Source organism: Eretmochelys imbricata, chromosome 3, assembly GCF_965152235.1.
Source record: "Eretmochelys imbricata isolate rEreImb1 chromosome 3, rEreImb1.hap1, whole genome shotgun sequence".
Lineage (NCBI taxonomy): Eukaryota > Metazoa > Chordata > Testudines > Cheloniidae > Eretmochelys > Eretmochelys imbricata.
In genome coordinates, this window is record NC_135574.1 from 109,484,910 (window position 1) to 109,507,620 (window position 22,711).

Sequence of the window (22,711 nt, forward strand, 5' to 3'; positions counted from 1 at the left end):
CTGTTACTAAAGAGTTCAGCAGAGGGATACAAATAGTTGCATGGCTTTTAGTATTACACTAACATTTTACCTCTGTACCATTACGCTAAACGTTATCCATGCTAACCTATACTGGAGCAGGTTTAACCTGCATGACATCTTTTTTTACTTCTGAATTATCTGTAGTGTACTTAACAACTTCACCTTCTTTCCTTTTATCTTACTGAAATACCCCTGTCAACATGAATATCTTCACAGGTGAGAAGAATGTATTTTTTTTTTTTGTTTGAAATGTTCCCTAATATTTGCTGCATGACGTTTTCTTGCAAAACCTTTTTTGTCTCTGAGGCACACAGAAAATGATTAAGTTCTAGACAGACTGTAGGTTGTTTTATCACTGGTATTGTGATCTGATTTGTAACGATTAAATGTCAGTTGTGTGATAGTGTTTCTCCTTGGATATTTAACACACATTACTATTCAGGAAAGCTTTCTCTAGTCTTTCATGCTAAATTAAAGTTCTTTACCATCAACAGTTCTCCCACATACATCAAGATTTGCAACAATAAATATAAATTATAAATTGACAATTGGGACACTTTTAAAAATAGCGAGCCCTCTTTGGACCCTTTCTAGTTTGAGTATAATCTCTTCAGAACTAAACTAGCGAGTTTTATGCCAAGAGTGATTGGTGTGGTCCAAGAATTTGAATCTCTCCTATCATTGCATTCCAACTGGGATAGTAGACTAATTTTCCTAATTAATTGCTTGCTTTTAATTCAGAACTCAAAGTTGGTCAGTTTTATCTTTAATCCCAGCATTGTGAACAAAGTGTGTGGTGATTTGCTGCTTAAGACTCTCAATCCTAGGTGTAAAATCTTGAAATGAACCTATACATGTTGGCTTCTATGGTAAGCTAAATGGAAGAAGGATGTAGCTTCCTCTTCGCATACAGTAGTCTAGTACTGCTTGCCATGCTCCTGAAACTTAGTTATTGCTTAAATCTGGTGTTCAAGTTGTTTGACTCCTATTGTTGTGCATTTAGCCTTGTGCCTTTCTCGGCCGTCCTCTCTCAAGCAGGAAATTTCACCTCTGCTATGGAATACCAAAATGTCTCCTTCCACCTTGTATCAATTCTGTTTTACAAGTCAGCACTTACAGCCTTTACAAAATTTACTTTTTAAAAAAAATACAAGATGTAGTAAAGATGGTAAGAGAATATTGCAGAATAATTGGAGATGGGTGGATTCCCATGTCCTTTTTCTCCCTTGAAATGTTGAACAGCCTCTTGAGTGCCTGGATCATTTGGTTGTTCATGATATTGTCCACTGGATTTGTAATCATTTTTTTGCCATAACTGATCGTAAGATGTCCAGGTGAAAAAGTGATAGTTGAGATACATCTGGACAGCTACAAATTATAGTCCTCATTTGCCTGCCTGGCCTTCCTCCACCCCTTAACAATATCTCTACTGCTATATTTTTCTCAGCTCTTAATCAACATCCATTGGATGGCTTCTCATTCTGGTACACAGATGGCCTTTATGTGGGAGTTACTTGGTGAAATTTTATGGTGTTATGTGGGAGATTAGACTAGGTGATTATAATCATCACTTCTGATCTTAAAACTGGTGAGTCACCTCCATGAATGCAAGTGAGCCAAATAATTCCTAGGTTAGAGAGATTAAAAAGGGAAAATGGGAGCACATGAATATGTGGAAATCAATTATAATATTAATGTAACCTCCATCTGAAATGCAAATACCTACTGTCTGTTATGCAAATCTAGTTCATATCTCTATAGCCAGTTAATTGGCCCAGTCTCACTTCAGCACTGAGAGGGTCAGGTGACTTGCTCAAGATCACACAGGAAATCTGTGATCAACAACTTTATCCCAGCTCTCCCAAATCTTAGTCTAGTGCCCTAACCACTGGACCTTCCTTCTACTCTAACCTTCATCTGTGTCTCCTGTTTGCTCTCTCTGCTCCTCTTTGTACCCATTTAATGATCAGTAATCGTAATGCAGGATTTTAGCACCAGGCCCTATATGAGTCAACAGAACAACCCTGGATTCCTAACCATAACCTTTGAGACTGCCACCTACAGTAGGTACTTTGTAGGTGTTATGACACTGTGCCTGGCATTTTTAGTTCTGCATTGTCATTATGTAAAAACAGTGCAGTAACTGACTGATATGTGTAGGTGTCTGAAAAGGGCCTATTGTCTGATGTCACAGTATCATTGATGTGTCTGTGAGCCTTGCACTCTCAAGTTTCTTTTTAAATTTCATTTTTATGCATGGAGACTGGCAACATGGCATGTCAGAATATTTTAGCTGGGAGGTATGGAAACAGCTATTTTAGTATCTCTTTAGCAGCTGGGACACCAGTTTCCAGGTAAGCTTTGTATTTTGTCAAGCAAATACTGTTAGCTCAGAGACTTGCAGCATACTCTCATGAGAGTGTCAGGGTCCTCGATTCCTCCTCTTCGGTGTTTTGTTTCTGATGTCATCTATTCCAAGAAATAGTTAAGTGAGGTGTAATTTTTTTTAAAGAGGCTGTATCTTGTATTCCTTTGTCTTGCCTACGCTGGGGTTTTACCACTATTACAGTCATTGATGTAGCTGTGTTGGTGCAAGCCCCAATGCAGACAGGCACCATCTTTACTTGCGCTGGTGGAGTTATTACCCTACCTTTTTAGTTTTGCCTTACTTCAGTAGTAGGGTAGCAGCCGTGTTAGTCTGTATCCGCAAAAAGAAAAGGATTACGTGTGGCACCTTAGAGACGAATAAATTTATTTGAGCATAAGCTTTTGTGAGCTACGGCTCACTTCATCGGATGCATGCCGTGGAAAATACAGTGTGGAGATTTTAGATACACAGAGAACATGAAACCATGGGTGTTACCATATACACTGTAACGAGAGTGATGGTAACACCCATGGTTTCATGTTCTCTGTGTATCTAAAATCTCCACACTGTATTTTCCACGGCATGCATCCGATGAAGTGAGCTGTAGCTCACGAAAGCTTATGCTCAAATAAATTTGTTAATCTCTAAGGTGCCACAAGTACTCCTTTTCTTTTTTCGGTAGTAGAGTGAACCAGTGCAAGTACATTAGTGGCTAGCCACTGATAACTGGATTTTGGGGCAAATTCCCAATATAGACAGGGCCTTATGGAGAGATAAGGGGCCAGACACAGGTCCCATTGAAGTCAATAACCAAAGTTTATCTTCATTGTGAGGTGGGATTTGGCCCATGATGATATTAAAGAACCATAGTTCTGGGTGACCTTTTAAAAATTTAAATGATTGTCAATCCACCATTACTTCCTCCTTTCCTATCAGCCTCCTTCCGTCATGCCCCAAACATTTTTCTGTACCCTAACCTGCACTGACCACCTCAAAGTGTTGGGGGTTAGTGTTCGTCCTCAACTGATTCTTGGCTTCTCTAATGATACTGCCAACAAGGATGCCAATTTTGGCATGTAGATACTTGTACATTAGGACCTGGGCTGAGACCCCCAGCTCTTTTCACATGGACAACCAAAGTGTCGGAAAGTGGTAAGACTTGTGGTCATTATTGACCTGGGCGAAATGCAGACTTGCAATATGGAGGTGAAAGGTTACTCCTCCCAGATTCCTGTTTAATGTCGGTCATATATGAGAAGGGAGGGGATCTGCTTAACAATCTTAAGTTTATCTTTTTAAACAGTGACAGTCATTAAGATAATTATTTAGTAATTATATTATGGTAATGCTAGAGGCCCTGATCGGCATCGGGGTTGCTTGTGCTAGCCACTGTATGAAATCCTACTGTACTGACAGCATTTTTATTTTGACTTTTTTGTATTACTCCATTAATTGGAAGTAAACACTTAAGTGGTTTCGGTTTTGTAAATAATGCATACACAGATTTTATGATGACATATGTGAGTAAATCTCTATTTTTAAGTATACTTAATACATTACAAATGCTAACTGCTTTTCCCGCCCAGAAAAACTGAGCACTTTTCCCCTTTCTTCTGTAAACTCATACTGGTGTGATGTGAGGAGATATTTATGATAAATACAGTGTACCTACCCCAAGGCTAGACAAATAGGCATTTCTAATTTTGTTACATTCCTAGTACCATAATTGAAAACCCAGAGGCTAATTCCTTATTTTATTTCTAAATTCCTTCTTTGTAGAAAATTAGAAGCTTAAACAAAGGGTGCAAGGCAAATTTAAGGCTGACTTAGATGAACGTTGACCCTCGTTCACTCTTGCTGGACTGGTTGACACAAAAGGCAGTGGGACTGTTTGATCTGGCCCATAAAACCTCACCAGTGCCATTTTCATGACAAAAATGTGCTCTTCCAACTATCCCTGAACAAATCTTTTGTCTTAAATAAATAAAAAATCCAGTATAGTTCAAGTGTAATGTAAATGGTAAAAGTAGGAGGCTGGCTTTAAAGGTGAATACTAGAAGCAGAGGTTAAGTGAAGGGCAAAGCACAACTCAGTGCGGTCCCCTCCTATATGTATATCAGTATGAATAGTGTGTTCAGGAACAAAAAGGAGGCATAAAGCTGAAAACTAGAACAGAACTGGAGTATGAAAAGATCCTGATCAACTGAAAGGATAATGTTTGCGGTGGAGGAATATGCAAAGCTGCCAGTGTGTTCTGTAGGTGTTTAAACTTCAGAATGAAGCTCTGGCATTTGATCTTAAGAGCCATTTGTTATGAGTGCAGTCCAGTGACACAAACATACTCCTGTTACACAACATGGTACAAGAGACAACAACCAACCTGCTAGAAAATCCTTTTTTCTTTTCTCTTTGTTGTGAGAGTTTGAAAATGTCTTTTGCTATTGTTAATGGCAGGGGTTTTCAACCTTTTTCTTTCTGAGGTGCGCCCCCCCCCCCAAATGTTATAAACAATCAAGGGCCCAGCAGGGGATGGGGGCCAGGGAGGGAGAAGAGGTGGTGTGTGGGTGGAACTGCTCCTCTCTGGGTAAGGTACTGCAGTTTGCGGGGGGGGGAGGGAGTGTCAGCTCTCCGTATGTCCCCTGGAGTGTCGGGGCTCCAGGATTCAGCCCTGCAACTCCCCGCAGGGCTATAAGCAGGAGTGCTGTGGCTCAGGACTCTGGGTTTCAGCCATGGGGTCCTGTGGCCCCCCTAAAGGGCTGGGGGGGCTGCGGACCCTCCGTTGAGAGCTTCTGGGTGATGTCATCCCTTAGGAAGAGGGATCAACAACTAACTGTTCAAAGGAAAGGTCATTAAATGACTGAAGGCAGGGCTAAAAAGTAAGAAACTAACCGAGGGAATGGTTTCTGTAATAATTGAGTGAGTTGTGTGCCAGATTCTGTACTGTCATTATGCAACCCCATTGACTTTGGGGTTGCGCATGTGTAACTGAGAACATAATTTTGGTTCATAATGTTTACTTATTTCTGTCTTTTTTTTTGAGAGAGAATTTTATTGGCATATGCCTGAAAAATCTAAAGTTAATGTCATGCACATGAAGGTGTGTGTATATTGTATTATACGCTTCACTGAATGGTAATATTTTATTTGGTCAAACATAGACAGTTTGTCGTCTGTCATAATGTCAGTCTCTGGAAGTTACCTTTACAGACAGGTAGCACATAAAATTAATTGGGCATTGTGTGTGTTGCTCTAGTTAATAGTACATCAGCCTTTCAGATCTGAAATTCTCTTCCTGGGGATTTATAAATGAATGGTAGACATGACCTCTCATTAACTATAATCACTAATTACTAAAATGCTAATTTCAGAGCTTTATAAATCAAATATAAAGGTGTGGCCTGGAGGGGAAAGTAACATCCACAGGTTCTGAAAGTGAGCAGGATGCTTTGGAGAGACGTAAAGTAAATGTGACTTTTTGTGTTGCAAGAATGCTTAGTTGTTAAATTGATGGGGTCACATAAATTCCTTGATGTAGGGTAGGTAGAAAATTCCTAAAAAAGAGGATTGGAGTGAGAGTGTGTATTTTTGTCACTTTGTCAGAAGCTGAAAAAATAAGGGGTTCCCATTTAAAGTGAAATGAAATAGTCTGCTAGTCCAGTTGCTTGCATTGACAGATGCTTGTGTTGCCCACACAATCCTTGCCCCCAAATACCGCAGTGATGAATATGGTATAAATGCCTAGATAGTACTTCAGCCCTTGGGTCTGAAAACTGGGGGGAGAGGGGAAGGAAACCTATAGAGCAAAGCTTTTCTGGGGTAGCACTAATTGTAAACTCCTGGTGGGGTGTCGGAGTGTGTGCATGGGGTTGTGGTGGTGAAGGTCAGATGACAGTTTACTGCAAATGCTGTTTCATTTGTTTCTTAATCATTGTTGGTTTACATGATCATTGAGACTTTTATTTTTGCAAACATTAATAAACCTGCTTTATTTTTTTTCAATGATAACCAAATTAAATTCACCTAAACCCTCAAATATTGGTTTAAATTACTGGTGGTGGTTCTCTCAAAGGCTTAGGAATGCAAAGAGACAAATCAAGCCCATGAAAAGATGTGTTCTACGTGCATATCGATGGGGTCTTGGTAGGGGGATGGAGACTAGCGAATAATGCTCAGTATTTCAGTCTTCATTTCATCTATTATTTATCTATTTATTTTTGTGTTAAACACTGGGATGATAATCTGGGCTCCCCTACAAGGCTTTCCATTCATATTAATTCCCAAAGTTAATACGAAATGCTTAAACCCATACAGTCGCTATCAGTTCCGGCCCCCAAACTTAATTATGTCATACTAATAAATACCCTCGTCCAACCCTTATTCTGTCCTCTTAGCAAATGTCTGAAAAAATAGATAAGCTTTGTCAGTATGTCTGAGCCCTCGAGGATCATAGGGCAAAGGTGTTCGAGTCAAGGGACCCTGGTGAAGAATGCCAGGCTGGCAGCTCCCTCTTCTCTGTAATGTCCTGGGAGTGCCATTTCAAATGGCTGTATTAACCAGAACTGTTGCAGTGTGGCATGGTGTTTTAAGTAATTGGGTCCCCAAACATTTAAGGCTTTAATGGATCAAAACCAACACCTTCAACTCCATTCAGATGCTGATAGTCAGCCAGTGCAGTTTTTGCATCATCAGGGTTCTGTGTCCAGTGTGAGACTGTTATATTTAAAAGGCTGCTATGCTTTGGATGAATTTAATCTTCTGAATAGGCTCAACGTGTAGCTCAAAGTAATGTGTTTAGTCTGAACTTGTGGTGACAAAGACATAGATAAGTGTAAAAAGTCTGAATCTGAAACACAAGGTGACTCTAACGACAAGGCAGATGGTAAAAAAGTACTCTGACATATCTTTAACATATCTTTAACCTGGTTTCAACCTAGTCATCCTGTGGTAGTTTTAAATCTCATAATATCCCTAAATTGCAAGCTTGTTTCATAACTAATGAAGGATGATGTAATTTTTACAAATTCTTCTGGTTTATTTTCTCCTACCCAACAACCTTATTTCTGTCTTGTCTGGATTAAGTTTTAGCTGCTAGTCCTCACCCACGACGAGGGCCCTGTGCAAATCACGTGGTTTTTTTTTTTTTTAAGAAAAATCCACAACAGTAAAGGATTGAATTTCATGGAGTTTGCATGGAATGAATGTTACAAATACATTTAATCAATTTCAAGGAAGAAAACATGTACAAGATCGTGGTTTGGGGCACTTTCATGATTTCCATAGGTTCCTGTCCATGTCTTATCCAATAGATATTGGATCATTTGTTCCACTGCATTTGTTCCAGATGGTATCGTCTACTTATTGCAGGCAAAAAGAAAAGGAGTACTAGTGGCACCTTAAAGACTAACCAATTTATTTGAGCATAAGCTTTCGTGAGCTACAGCTCACTTCAACGGATGTTGCAGACAGTATACCACCAGCTTCATATGCATGTTGAACAGGAAATGGATAGAGTAGAATCATGCTGTCCTCTATTCTGAGGGGTTCTTGGGCTGGGTGTACAATAGTTCATAATGACCACCTGGGTCCTTCCATATTAAAAGGAGTGAACCACTTCAGAGGTCCATCTGCTTTCGTTTAAGGCCTGAAACCTTGTCAATACAATAGCACCTCCATGATCGGCTATATCGAAAGCAACTGACAGAGTTAAAAATCAGTGTGGGTGAATTGCCTATTCGATTGCCAAGAGGGGATCATCCAATATCACCCACACAGGTTCTAATCCAGGCCTAGGGTTAAGGAAGTCTGAATACTGTGAATATTGCCATAGCCTTCTCTATTAGCATTTCCCCAAACTAGGAGATCAATGAGATTAGCAGCACCAAGAGTTTAATAATAGAGTAAGGGCCTCACCAATGCCTCCTTGGTAACACGCTATCAGGTATCAAGGTGCTGACAGGCTCCACCAGCAAAGAGCCCACTGTCTCACTTGGTGGTTAGCAGCCAGGAGGGATGTGAATCATAGAATATCAGGGTTGGAAGGGACCTCAGGAGGTCATCTAGTCCAACCCCCTGCTCAAAGCAGGACCGATCCTCAATTAAATCATCCCAGCCAGGGCTTCGTCAAGCCTGACCTTAAAAACTTCTAAGGAAGGAGATTCCACCACCTCCCTAGGTAACGCGTTCCAGTGTTTCACCACCCTCCTAGTGAAAAAGTTTTTCCTAATATCCAACCTAAATCTCCCCCACTGCAACTTGAGACCATTACTCCTTGTCCTGTCATCTGCTACCACTGAGAACAGTCTAGATCTATCCTCTTTGGAACCTCCTTTCAGGTAGTTGAATGTTAAATGCATATGTAGAGGCCCAGAGTGCCCCCACCACTTCCAGAAATAAACTGTCACTGGTTGTAACTTGAACACAATAGATTCCACAGTTGCTGTCTTGCAGTCATGACATTGCCCTCTACCCTGGATGCAGGAGGTTTGGTCTGAATCTGAGCAATTCTATCTGCAAAGTAGCCAGCAAGTTCTTCACAGTGAGGCTGGAATTGTTTATTTTGAAATGCTATCTCTGACACCCCAAGATTGAGGTATTCTTATTTGAGGAATTTAAAGAATAAATGTTCACTCATTCTTTCCCCCTCCCCTCTTTTCTCTCTAGATGAACACAATGATGTACAGAAGAAGACCTTTACAAAATGGATAAATGCTCGCTTTTCCAAGGTAGAAATAATTTTCAAAAATTCCAATTCAAAAATTCCAAAAATCAAATAAATTTCAGTTCTAGATGCCATGTTTTGTTTCAGGGCTTTTAGCAGTTACTAAATGTACTTGGCTCAAAATTTTGAAGAACTGTCTCTGAAAAACATAGTAAAATGTATAATGGCAGAATATATGTTTTAAGTAAAATATTGGTAATGTCTCCTTCTCTCTCCCCCCCTCCCCCTCAACTAAACACACTGTATCCCCTCAAAAGTATTGCACCAATATACTCTTGTTAGTTTGTGAGAGACAATTATATACATACAGGTGTTAAGAACTACAGTTTTCTGCATGGCAGTGTCTGTTCGGTTCATAGTTTAACTCTGCATACAATATCCTGAGTGCATTAGTGTGGATTATAAAAACTAGTCTCCACTATATAGATGCTGAGTCATTTCTACTCATACAAAATAGTCAGTGAACTTCCACTCGTCCACAAGGTGCTTCCAGTTTGAGTCTTGGTTATGAATTGGTGGATAATTGTTCACTCATTTTTGCACACTCCTTTGCTTTCACACTCTAACTTTCCTGTGACTTAAAACCTACTGAGGACATTGCTTCTTATTTTGGGATGGGAAAGGAAGTTGTAACATCTCACAGGGAAGAAAAGTAGCTATTTTAAACCTTGCTTTATGTCACTCTGCTGATTATGGACAAGGTTCCATCTTCAGTAAACACAATGGCCATGGGATTATTGCCTAGTTAATAGCATGAAAAGAGGAATCCAGGTTGGCCTCAGGTAAAGAACATCTCTTTCTTGGCCAGAAAGGCTACTGAAAATAGGACAACTAGTGTGGAAAGGTACATGCATGTGAAGTCCAGTGTTTGAAGATGAGTACGAGGAGACAAATTTAAAAACCTTTGTGACAATGTTGTGGGAAATGATAATATCATAGACTTCTCAAAGCTGTAGCTTGGTCTGCAGAATGTAGAGGTTTGATTACCCTCCCCTCGACTCTCCAAATTACAGTATATCATTTAAATGCAAGGTTGGTATGATTTTATTCATTTTGGTCTGAAGGTTCATTTTGGCTGATAGCTGAGATTCTTAGCTTTTAGCCAAGATAATCTTGGCCAGTGTTTTAGTTTGGGGAGAAGAGTGTAAGTTGAACATGCCGGACACCACCTTCTCAATGCTGCTTAGTGAACAAAGGGAAAAAGCAAAAACAAGATGAGAAAAATTTGAAGCATGGTGATATTTTTCTCCCTATTTTGGGCCCCAATCAGTATGTAAACAGAAAAATTGACAATGTTATTTCATTAGCATATCACAATTCAAGTGAAAGGACAAGTGTTTTCTATTTATTCAATCTCAAGGTATAATTTTTGATGTGACATGGGCAAATGTAACTTAAAATGTCAAGCAATGAAATTAAGGGCTGGTGTGTGTGTGTGTATGTATGTGTATATATGTATGTGTGTGTGTGTGTGTATATATATATATATATAAATAAATAAAAAGAAATGGCACTTCACGTGACACACATTCTACCTGTGGGATTCTCTTTCACAGGAAGTAGTCTAATACTATGGCTGGATTTAGAAAAATCTGGGCAATTTCATGACCCATTAATAACACATGAAGTTATGCAAGCTAAGTTAATGGTTAGAAGATTTGTACTCTAGGGCATAAAGTGATCACCTGTATGATGCACTTCTGATTTTTTTTTTTCACGTTCAGCTCAAGCACTGGGTATGGCTACTTTGCACAGGCAGGGCACTAGTTTAGGAAGACTAATGCACTTGGATACTGTGGTGATGAACATGATAAAAGGTGTAGGTAGAAAGATAATATATTAGCCTAGCTTATATTTTTAAGAACCTAAGGAAATGAGACAGGAATACTTAGTAGTTGAAAGCAGTCTCATCAAAATATTGTATTTATGAAATCATTTTGGCTGCTTAAAATGTAATTTTTGTAAATCACAGTTGGATTAATTGGGACATCTCTCACGATAGAGAAATGTGAAGATGAGAGAAATTGGGTAGGTTTATGTAGTTTGTCACAGAAAATATAAATGGATATAAAACTGAGAAATTGCTTAAAGAATTTCTAACTTCAGGCTCTAGGAACTTGAACATTAATTGTACTGTAAGTACCCTTCATTTGAATGTATAAATGAGTGGAAAATAGTTTATGCTGTACTTGCTGTATAAAACAATTTAATGTACAGAGAAATAGAAAATATTGCCATTTCATAGCCACTTCAGTTTCATGCACTTTATAAATTGCTTGAACTTTAATTAAACCAATTGGAAGTAGTTTAAAAAACTTCTGTACAGTATAGAACAATGTCGTTCTTTTGTCTCGTCCATCACTCCAAGAATTACACTGGCAGTTTAATTACACCCCAATTGCACATCAATTTTTTTATAAAACAGAGTTAGTTTAAAATAGTTTAAGTGGTAAAGAAGGAAGTTAATTTACTCTGCTAAGCCTCAAACTACTGAAAGCTGTAGTATACCCAGCTTCATATGACTTCAGCAAGTCTATGAAGCTGGCACCATCAGAAGATGATCCAGCTAATTCTAAAAATCTATATACTTTAAAAATTGTACACTTACAGGTATTGTAAGAAAAATGGGCAGAAAAATACCCCATCTTATTAATATGTACTCAACATAAAAGCTAAATATGGAAACAATTATAAATTGCAAAAATGCTGGAAAGCTACAAACCAACACAACTAAGCCAGGGGAATTTGTCCCTTAATATTCATTTTCTATTGTGTTGTCCAATTTACTGTTAAGAGACAGGTTATAGGACTTCTGCCAATTTCCAAAAGAGACTATTCCACAAAATAATGTAACCAATTGTCAGGAAGGTTTAGAGTGAATATCTGGAAAACGTTTCTTTTTTAATTGCATACTGCTACTCATAGTTATACTCGGGTGTAAATGTTTATCCTTCAAATGTGTGCTCTTCGAACAATTGTTACTTCCTATCCTGTCCTTACCCCTTCTCCCTCTGTCACCTCTAATTTAATCTATGCTTATAATTAACATACGAAAAAACTACATTAAAAGAACATTATTAGGGTTGCAAAGTCAAGCACTCAAAAATTAGGAAATGCCAGAATTAAGGTTACCTATGCCACATCTAATTCCCCCTCCCCTCTGTGTTATGTGGGGTTGGGCCAGATGGCTACAGGAGAGTGATAGAAGGCAGATATATTCGCCCTAGGTTAAGTAGATCCTTTTTCCCTGGGTAAGATAACAGGAATAGTTCCAGAACAATCAGGAACATTCTGGAAACAATTAAGGCAGACAGGCTGATTAGAACACCTGCAGCCAATCAAGAAGCTGCTAGACTCAATTAAGGCAGGCTAATCAGGGCGCCTGGGTTTAACAAGGAGCTCACTTCAGTTTGTGGTGTTCAATTAATGAGCAGCTATTCAATATTTTGTTCAGTGTGTGGCCCCAGTTGTTGTTTACTGTACCCTATTGAAACCCTGCTCTGAAGACTAAATTATTAATAATCCTCATGGGTTTTTCTCTGGCATCCATTAGCATGTGAGTGCTTCACACATATTAAGTTTATTTTCACTATGTCCCTGTGAGATGCGGGGTGTGTGTGAGATATTATCCCCATTTCATAGATGGGAAAACTCAGATATTAGGTCAAAAGTTTGGGGTTCCCAACTTGAGACCCGTAGTACCTGATTTTTCATAGTACTTATAGCACTTTATACATTCAAAGCCCAACTCCCATAAACTTCAGTTGCAGCTGTAAGTGCTCAACACTCATGGTTTGGAGCCCCCTATCTCACATGGTCTGTCTCCCCTGCAGCTTGCTGCTCCTGTTGTCGCATGTGGTTCCCCTCCTCTCTGCAGCTCCTCCCTCCCCATTTTATGTGGGGACTTGCTTGTTACCTGACCCCTATGCCCCTTCGCTGTTTGCTATATAATTCTCCTGCCCTGCCTGGTCTTTCCTGCTTTTTGCTGTTTGTTTGCCTACCTCCCCTGTTGTGCCAGTTTCCCTCTTTGCTTTCTCTTTGCCTGGCCCTCCTGGGCCCACGTTGTTGTTTAACTGCCTTCCTTACCCCACCCAAGCCACACTTTTTGTTGTTTGTCCCCTACCCAGACCCCTTCCGCTTACTATTTTGTCTTCTGCCCTGCCTGGCCCTGTTTGCCCCATGCACTTGTGCACTTTCTGCTCTTGTGGTCCACCTCCTGTTTCATTTGATCCCCCATTCACTGGTGCCCCTCACCTGAAGGAGCTGGTGCTTCCCCACGCACTGCCTATTATGCTCCAAGCCCTCCTTCCTTTATTTTGTGTTAACCCTTCCTGTTTTGTTTGTGGCCCCCCCGCATCCTATGTAAGCTAGTGCGGAGGAGCGGTCAGCCTCTATTTTCCCTACCCCCCACGCTTCCCTTGATCATTTCTTTCCATCCCCTGGTTGGCTGTTCCCATCATCTGACTTTGAAGGTGGACTCTGAGCAGGCTATATGCGAGTCCTTCTCTCTAGCAGCTTTGCCTTGTGTGGGGTGGGGGACTGAGGGATGGGGACCCCTAACCATTGTTGTTGCCCCACCTAGGTTTTCTCCCCTAACTGCCCCTGTGGCAACCACCACTAGCGCCGCTGCTGATACCAGCAGGCAGAAGAAGGGACAGTACTGCCAAAACTACCGTTGCCATCAAGGGGGCCCCCATAGCTGTCGGAAAGGGCCATGGCAGGAAAAAGGGCAAGATCCCCGCCCAAAAAGCTCCTTCCGTGGCGGCAGCCACACCATCGGTTGCGGCTCCCTGTCCCCCTGCCATCCATCCACCAGCTCTAGGGGCATTGGCTCCTCAGCACCCAGGGCCTACACGCAGGTGGCTGTGGTTCCGTCTGCTGCCCCAGTGCGATCTGCTGTGGTCCCTGCACCCACTACTGCTGCCGCTGCCTCCTCTTCCCCACCCTGACCAGGAGGCATGGCTTCTTTTCTGCTGGCAAGTCCCCATTCAGTTGCTGGCGGCAGTGTGTGGGGAGTTTGGAACATCCTTCCTCGTTCCCAACTAGAATGCCCTGTTGGGCCCACTTCTCATCAGGGAAAGGCTCAGTGTTCCCCCTGCTGGGCTTTGGGGAACGTCTCGAGGGATGCTGGCCTTGCCTCCACTGGTGATCCTACCTGTCAAGTTCCCCCTCCTCCACCAGCACCAGCTGACAGTCTCACTTGGATGCCAGGGATGGTCCCATCACTGAACCCAGCCGAGTGGACAGACCCTGCTGCTGATAAAAGCCATCGGGGGTGTCTATGCAAGAGGAGGTTGCTGCAATGTCTGGGGCCTATCTCTGGGGAAGAACACCCCTTTCTCCGTTGCCCATCTTCTCACCCCCTCTCTCCCCAAGTCCTGATCCCATTGCCCTTACTCCCTGGACCCAACGCCACTGGCCAGCCCCCAACACCATGGAGGACTGCGTACAGGTTACCAGGGGGAAAGCCTCAGCAAGTTGTGGGCCCAGCATCTCCCCCTCCTCGAACTAGACCGCCTCTAAAAGGCATCTAGGGTGACTGCCGATAGGGCTGCTTCTGCACGCCCTGAGAAAGTGTAGTGCGTGGAGCTGGCTGAGCAAGCTCTGGCAACAGTGGGGGTTGGTGCTGTCCCCCTCACAGAGTCCATTATGAAGGAGGCCTGAGGGAGCCCCCCACGCCTTTCTGCCATCTGTCGCCTCCTCAGGTGCCTAGGTGGAATGCTGATGTGGAGGGAACTCCTTATGTCAGGTGCGGGCCTTTGAGCGATCTTGCAACAGATCAAGGCCCTGGGTCTGAACCCTGTAGGCAGGGAAGGGGGATGGATTTTCACATGTATAGCAAAAGACACATCCCGGATGCAAAGGTAGTCATCTTGGCAAATTTCAAGTTCCTGCTCCAAAGCAGGGGGTGTTAGAGCTTCTACAAGAGAATGTTTCCAGAATTGTTTAACATGGATGATGCACATTTTCCCTAGTCTTGTTTTCAGAAATGGCAGAAATATTCAACCTGAGGCGACACCTGTCATGGAAAAATTCAGCTCAAATGGTCAAAGTTTGGCTAAGTTATAAGTAACTGAAACCCCATATTCTTACAGTTGGAAGTAGTGGGCAGCTGTAATAGGTGGTGCTATCAGCTCTGCCTATAATAACGTTAATACAAATACATAAAAATAGTAATCGTTGATAACACCCATATGCCCCAATCAGGTTCCTGGTCCAGTTGTCTTAAAGACTGAAAAAACATACACAAATATAGTCCCTCTCCTAAAGAGCTGTTTATATGCTAAAGTACTTTTCTGAATTGAAGTTATTAGAGAGGGACGGTTTAGATCCCTGTTTTGTAAGATTATTCCCTTGTGTATGTTTTCTGCCATACTTATCAGACATTAATTTTGTTTTGTGACTGAAAAGTCACGTGAAATCTTCTTTCTGCTGTTACTTTTAGGTCTCTTTCAGCATTACTGCTTTTTGGTTTTCTCTCTTCCAATCTAAGGTTTGTTTTAGCACACAACAAACGCTGGGCCCCTTACCTTTTTGACATTTTGCCAAATGCACTGCAGTGTCTTGGCAAGTCTGATAAATCTGTAATTATGTTGCCTGGGCCTGCTGTTGTCTACAATTTCACATGATTTGGGGATTCTCCAGGCCAGAGACATTGCAAAAAGGATTATGTGTGTCTGATTCAGGGAGATTATGGAATGTGCAGTGTATGGATCCTGCAAAAATAGAGGTCATAATGATCTGTTAAGTTGTCTTGTCTGTCCAAGGAAATACAATCCAAGATATCTGTAGTACTTTCTCCAGTTTAATTTTTGAGTGGCTCAAGAGAAGAAACGTCTTTCATTTCCTTGGTAGAGTATTCCTTAACCTAATTATTGTTACTTTTGCAGTAGGAGACATTTTTCAAAATTCATCTAGATTCTCCTTTGCTAAATTGCATTCCATTTACCCTGAAAGATGTAACCTGGCTCAGCAAGATAGCTAGAGCCTAGCAGATTGGTGGAATATCAGCATCAGTTTGGGGACCGAACATTTCTTGTATTGGCATAAACTGTATTTATCTGAACTGATCTAAACCTTTGAAAACATTCAGGTTCAGTGTTTGGGCCTGTTCTTATTTCTTCTACTACTTCTACTTACTTCTTACCAGAGCTCAGAATAGTGCTCTAATCTGATTTTTTTTTTTTTTTTTGGTAAAGTAATCTTGATATGCAAACATATCCTCATTTTTAATTTTAATATGTTGTGTGAGGATAAATGGCATTTGGTATAAAAGTAATATGAATCAATTAGTTTGCCTCTAAGTTAGGAGCTAGAAATGAAAGTAATAGTCTGCCCATTCAGTGTGATTTTATTATGTTTAATTTTGAACTGAAATGTTCTTACCTAGTTAAGGGAAAAAAATCAAAAGAATAGACATTCAAAACTTACTCTTTAAAAATCCAGTTCAAGAGGATGAAGAAAGGAAGGATCTTTGTCTGTAGCATGCATGCATGAACCCAGGCGAGAAAAATGAGCAAGAATTAATAATATCTTTTATCATTTTCAGTGGGACCAGGCTCAGTATATTCGCAGGTGACCAGATAAATCATGGATTTTCTGTTGCAACATGTTTCTTACCTGCTTGTTAGATCTGAAGTTTGCTTCCATATTTTGTTTGCTTTTTTTTTTCTTTTCAACATACTGTCAATAGTGTTTCTTATGTTCTGAGAGTACAGTGGCGGTATCTTTATCTTCTGTATTCCGCTCAGAATTATGCAGGTGCACCATGAGTCCAGAGATGGAGAATTTGAAAAGTGTCCGTTGGTCTGCGTGTGCGCCGTAGCTCACCTCATGTCTCTGTCCAAGGGGATGAAGGGCAGGGTGGACTGACTGCCTCTCCAGTTCCGTCTCACTGCTGCATAGTTTGGGTTGGAACCTTTAATGTCCACAGGTTCGGCTTTGCTCTACAAAATAAGAATAATCTAGTTTGTAAATAGTTTTAGCTGTTTTAATAGTTTAGTGTTCTTCTCAAAACCACATGATTCAGGAGAGAAATGAAGACTCCATTCCCTCAATGTTCGGCAGGCCTTCTTGGCCTTTACCTGCAGAGAACAAAACCAATTAAAAAAATCCCTGAGAGTATTCATCACTGTAGTGGAAAGAGTGAGAGGGCACGGCATCTCTACCCAGAGAATCTCCAAATGGATCTCGGGTTTCATTCTACTCTATCAGCTATTGAACTTTCCCTCCCCTCTATCCCTCAATGGGGTAAGAGCTCATTCCACCAGAGTGCAAGCAACAACTATGGAATCTCTTCAGGAGGTCCCCCTCCTGGACATCTGTAAAGTAGCATGGCATGGACATGGCACTCCGTTCGTACGTTTTCAAGACACTATGCCCTGGGGCAGGACTCTTCTGCTGATGCCTCCTTTGGGGTGGTGATACTCCACTCAGCCTTAGCATCTATATTGGGGTGGCCAAACTTACTGATGCTCTAAGCCACATATGATAATCTTCAATAGTTCAAGAGCTGGGCGTGTCAGCCAGGGCTGGGGGCTTTAGCCCCACTCCTGCTGAAGCCCGCATCCCAGGAAATCTGCTTCCTCCAGGGTTGAAGCCCCAAGACCCTCTTCCCTGCAGGGCAGAAGCCCCTAGCCCGACTATCCTGCTTCAGGGCAGAAGCCCTGAGCTCCTGCCACCTCAGTCTGGTAGGTGAAGAATGGAGTGGTGGTGTAGGGGGCTCCGCAAACTGCATTTTGAGTGTAGAAGAGTTGCATGCGGCTTGCAAGCCTCGGTTTGGTCACCCCGATCTGTATCCTCGCACCCTCTTCCTACTTAGGTACTGCTTGTCAGTGGAATACAATAGGGAACATCACTCAAAGAGGAAGGGGAGGTAACTGGAGGTTTTCTGAAATGTGTGATCCTTACCTGTATTCCACTACCTGCCTTCTTTCCTCTCCACTTTGGATCTGACCTGAATCACGGTACAGAAGGAACTGTGGAGAGGTGGTTGGTCCTCCCCACCCTTTATTCCCTCGGACTGAGGCATGAGGTGAGCCAGTGTGCATACGCGGACCAACTGACGCTATTTTCAACTTCTCCAGCTCCGGATGCATGGTGCGCATGCGTAACCCTCTGTGAAATACAGATAGGGATCACACATCTTGTAGAACCTCCAGTTACAGTAAGTAACCTCCCTATTTGCTTGGGCATGTAGGAATGATATCAGGAGGGCCAGATCGCACCTGGAGCTGCAGCTAGCGAGAGATGTTAAGAGTAACAAGAAGGGTTTCTTCAGATATGTTGGCAACAAGAAGAAAGCCAAGGAAAGTGTGGGCCCCTTACTGAATGAGGGAGGCAACCTAGTGACAGAGGATGTGGAAAAAGCTAATGTACTCAATGCTTTTTTTGCCTCTGTTTTCACTAACAAGGTCAGCTCCCAGACTGCTGCGCTGGGCATCACAAAATGTGGAAGAGATGGCCAGCCCTCTGTGGAGATAGAGGTGGTTAGGGACTATTTAGAAAAGCTGGACGTGCACAAGTCCATGGGGCCGGACGAGTTGCATCCAAGAGTGCTGAAGGAATTGGCGGCTGTGATTGCAGAGTCATTGGCCATTATCTTTGAAAACTTGTGGCGAACGGGGGAAGTCCCGGATGACTGGAAAAAGGCTAATGTAGTGCCAATCTTTAAAAAAGGGAAGAAGGAGGATCCTGGGAACTACAGGCCAGTCAGCCTCACCTCAGTCCCTGGAAAAATCATGGAGCAGGTCCTCAAAGAATCAATCCTGAAGCACTTGCATGAGAGGAAAGTGATCAGGAACAGTCAGCATGGATTCACCAAGGGAAGGTCATGCCTGACTAATCTAATTGCCTTTTATGATGAGATTACTGGTTCTGTGGATGAAGGGAAAGCAGTGGATGTATTGTTTCTTGACTTTAGCAAAGCTTTTGACACGGTCTCCCACAGTATTCTTGTCAGCAAGTTAAGGAAGTATGGGCTGGATGAATGCACTATAAGGTGGGTAGAAAGCTGGCTAGATTGTCGGGCTCAACGGGTAGTGATCAATGGCTCCATGTCTAGTTGGCAGCCGGTATCAAGTGGAGTGCCCCAAGGGTCGGTCTGGGGCCGGTTTTGTTCAATATCTTCATAAATGATCTGGAGGATGGTGTGGATTGCACTCTCAGCAAATTTGTGGATGATACTAAACTGGGAGGAGTGGTAGATACGCTGGAGGGGAGGGATAGGATACAGAAGGACCTAGACAAATTGGAGGATTGGGCCAAAAGAAATCTGATGAGGTTCAATAAGGATAAGTGCAGGGTCCTGCACTTAGGACGGAAGAATCCAATGCACCGCTACAGACTAGGGACCGAATGGCTAGGCAGCAGTTCTGCGGAAAAGGACCTAGGGGTGACAGTGGACGAGAAGCTGGATATGAGTCAGCAGTGTGCCCTTGTTGCCAAGAAGGCCAATGGCATTTTGGGATGTATAAGTAGGGGCATAGCGAGCAGATCGAGGGACGTGATCGTTCCCCTCTATTGGACATTGGGGAGGCCTCATCTGGAGAACTGTGTCCAGTTTTGGGCCCCATACTACAAGAAGGATGTGGATAAATTGGAGAGAGTCCAGCGAAGGGCAACAAAAATGATTAGGGGTCTAGAACACATGACTTATGAGGAGAGGCTGAGGGAGCTGGGATTGTTTAGCCTGCAGAAGAGAAGAATGAGGGGGGATTTGATAGCTGCTTTCAGCTACCTGAAAGGGGGTTCCAAAGAGGATGGCTGTAGACTGTTCTCAATGGTAGCAGATGACAGAACAAGGAGTAATGGTCTCAAGTTGCAGTGGGGGAGGTTTAGATTGGATATTAGTGAAAAAGTTTTTCCTAAGAGGGTGGTGAAACACTGGAATGCGTTACCTAGGGAGGTGGTAGAATCTCCTTCCTTAGAGGTTTTTAAGGTCAGGCTTGACAAAGCCCTGGCTGGGATGATTTAACTGGGAATTGGTCCTGCTTCAAGCAGGGGGTTGGACTAGATGACCTTCAGGGGTCCCTTCCAACCCTGATATTCTATGATTCTATTTCAGTTCTACAAATACTTTAACCTATATCTGTCATCTTTGTTTAATTAAACTTTGCACTATAGCTCAATGATGAATCTTCTTGCTCTTCACCTGTCTTCTGGAGACTTAATTGGTTATTTGATTGTTTTTATTTTTTAAAACACATCAGCATTAATGTTTAATTCTATTAGTTGCTTTTTGGTAAGAAGACCAGAAGACAGAAGACCACAAAGGGCTTAAGTATATTTAACAGGGGACTTAAGCATGGGCTTATGTCCTTTTAAAGAGAATAAGACTTAAGCATATGCTTAAATGAATCACATGCACACGTACTTTGCGAAATTGGGGCCTGAAAAATGTATTCTGTTTGTGTTCGTGTATGTTGGGCCCTGTTGTCCTCCTTTCTATTAGTCCTCCAGATATACGAAAGAAGTTTTTTCACATCTTTATTTACAGAAATATTTTCAAGTTGTGGTCTAAACTTAGAAATTGGGAAGCTATAACAGATTTTATTTGTTGACGCAATCGTGTACGTTGTACAATGACCTTTTCACTTTCTGAACTGTTTCCCACATCAAGTTCCCATGTACTGGACTCATGATTTGGCACTGGGCATGATCAAGTTATCTTTGCTTTTTATTTGGTGCCTATATTATTGAGGAGTGTAACTAAATTGCAAAGGTCATTAGCATAATCTCTTTGGGGAAAAAAATTAAATTAAAACATAATAAATAGTTTGTGTTCTAGTTACTTAATTTAACTACATTGATCTCTTCCCCTGGTTTAACCTCCATGCCTGCAAGACTAGAGTTGACACATGGCCATAATTTTATATGGGAATGTCCCAATTTTGACTTAACTACTTAGCATCTTATAGGGTGCACAAACTGGACAATTTTGCAGGTTAAAAAATCCCCAACCTTTTCACAATATAATTTAGGCTATCTGGGAAAATATGGCTAAATGACTGGTTTTCAGGAGGCTGTGGATGACCTAATACTTTATTATAGTTCTTGCCAGCACTGCTTTAAACACTGGAACCTGTTGAGTCTCACCACACAGCTGGTGGAGAATTATACCTTCGCTTTTCCAGTACATGCCTTTTCCCTGGTGCCCCCTAAGGTGCATCAGTATGAAGCTGACAGGGATCATGACTCTCTTATTCTGTTGCTGCTCTTCTTGCTAATGTTTCTGTAAGCAGAGGATTTTAACAGAGGCTGGATTTCTGCAGGCCGTTTTACCCCCCATGTTGACACATTGTTACTAAAATACTTTTATTACAAGCTATCCTCAATTCATTTAATGAGAAAGGAGAGCATGTTAAATTCTCTGCTACAAGAAACTCTGCTAAAAGTAACCAGGCACTACTTATAATAATGGCTTTTGTTTACAGATTTTATGATTGTGAGTTGATTTTGTTTATAAACTAAAATACATTACAAGTAAAACACAGAGTGCAAACAGTTGAGGTTGTAAAAACAAAATAAATTGCACAGTCCCTGTAACATAAAATAAACTAAGCAACAACCTAGAAAAAGGAAATTTCTTAATGAGAATTTGTGAACCCTCTTATTTCATCATAATTGAATTTGAAATATTTCTCTATTAGTAATAAATGGAAACTTAAGGATGTTTAATTGAAAAATACAGGAAGTCATTTGCTCTAATAAAACTGCACAGATTTGCAAGCTAGCAGCAGAAGCTTATGTATGTAAGTGGATTATCTGAGAGTTGTTAGTAGTATAAGACGACTTAACTTTCAGTGGGCCAGATCTTACTTTATATCATATAAATTTCAGGGAGGAGGAACACTTAGCATAGCTCCACACTGATCTAATGGTGCTACACCCTCCTTTACAAAATTCAACCCATTTGCACAACAGGTAATCCTAGATACACTGAAGGAAATTTGATTCTCTGTCTGTGACACTGACCCACATCCGCTCTGGTTGGTGAATGATGGCCAAGAGCATCTGGGCTTGCTGCTCACAGAGTGAGAGAGGGGGCTTCTTTCAAAGACTGCTGCCTACTTCCCTCCTCTAAACACGGAACAGTCTCACTGGTATGCATGAAACTGAAGCTTGAGGTAACTGACCTTGCAATTACTGACTTGTATCCAGTCAGTCAGTTCTAAGAAGGTAATTGAGAAACTAGTTGAAAGCTGTCTTAAGCTACATGTGTTCTCAGATAACCTGGTTACATGTCATATGGCTCAAAACAATATGAGTGGCACGTCTTCATATGATTAACTGGCAAACTTCCATCCTTGTTCTGCTCTGTTTCTCTGTAGCGCTTAATTCTGGCTACTGTGAGGTTCTGCTCAGAAATCTGGCAGGAGTAAACACAGCGTGTTGGTTCTGCTCCTAATTGATGAATAGTACCCAGGGTGTTTACGGTAGGCAGCAGCACCTTTGCTGGTTTTTAGATAGATGTTGAAGAATACAGGGAAAGAACGAAGCTTTGAAGAACTGTCCAAATGAGAGAGCTCCATAAGCAATGAGTGTTTTGAAATGCCGGAAAAAGATAGCTGGGTATCTGTTATTACTGTTGCAGCACCTGACTG

At 41.7% G+C, this 22,711-nt stretch overlaps 1 protein-coding gene across 1 annotated transcript in view; it reads left to right on the forward strand.

Annotated features, from left to right (window-relative positions):
* UTRN (utrophin) overlaps window positions 1–22,711 on the forward strand; it is a 528,745-nt gene that overhangs the window by 30,693 nt on the left and 475,341 nt on the right. Inside the window, exon 2 of the mRNA XM_077813162.1 lies at window positions 9,050–9,111. Coding sequence (XP_077669288.1) covers window positions 9,050–9,111 — 62 coding nt within the window. The remainder of the gene's footprint in view (window positions 1–9,049; window positions 9,112–22,711) is intronic.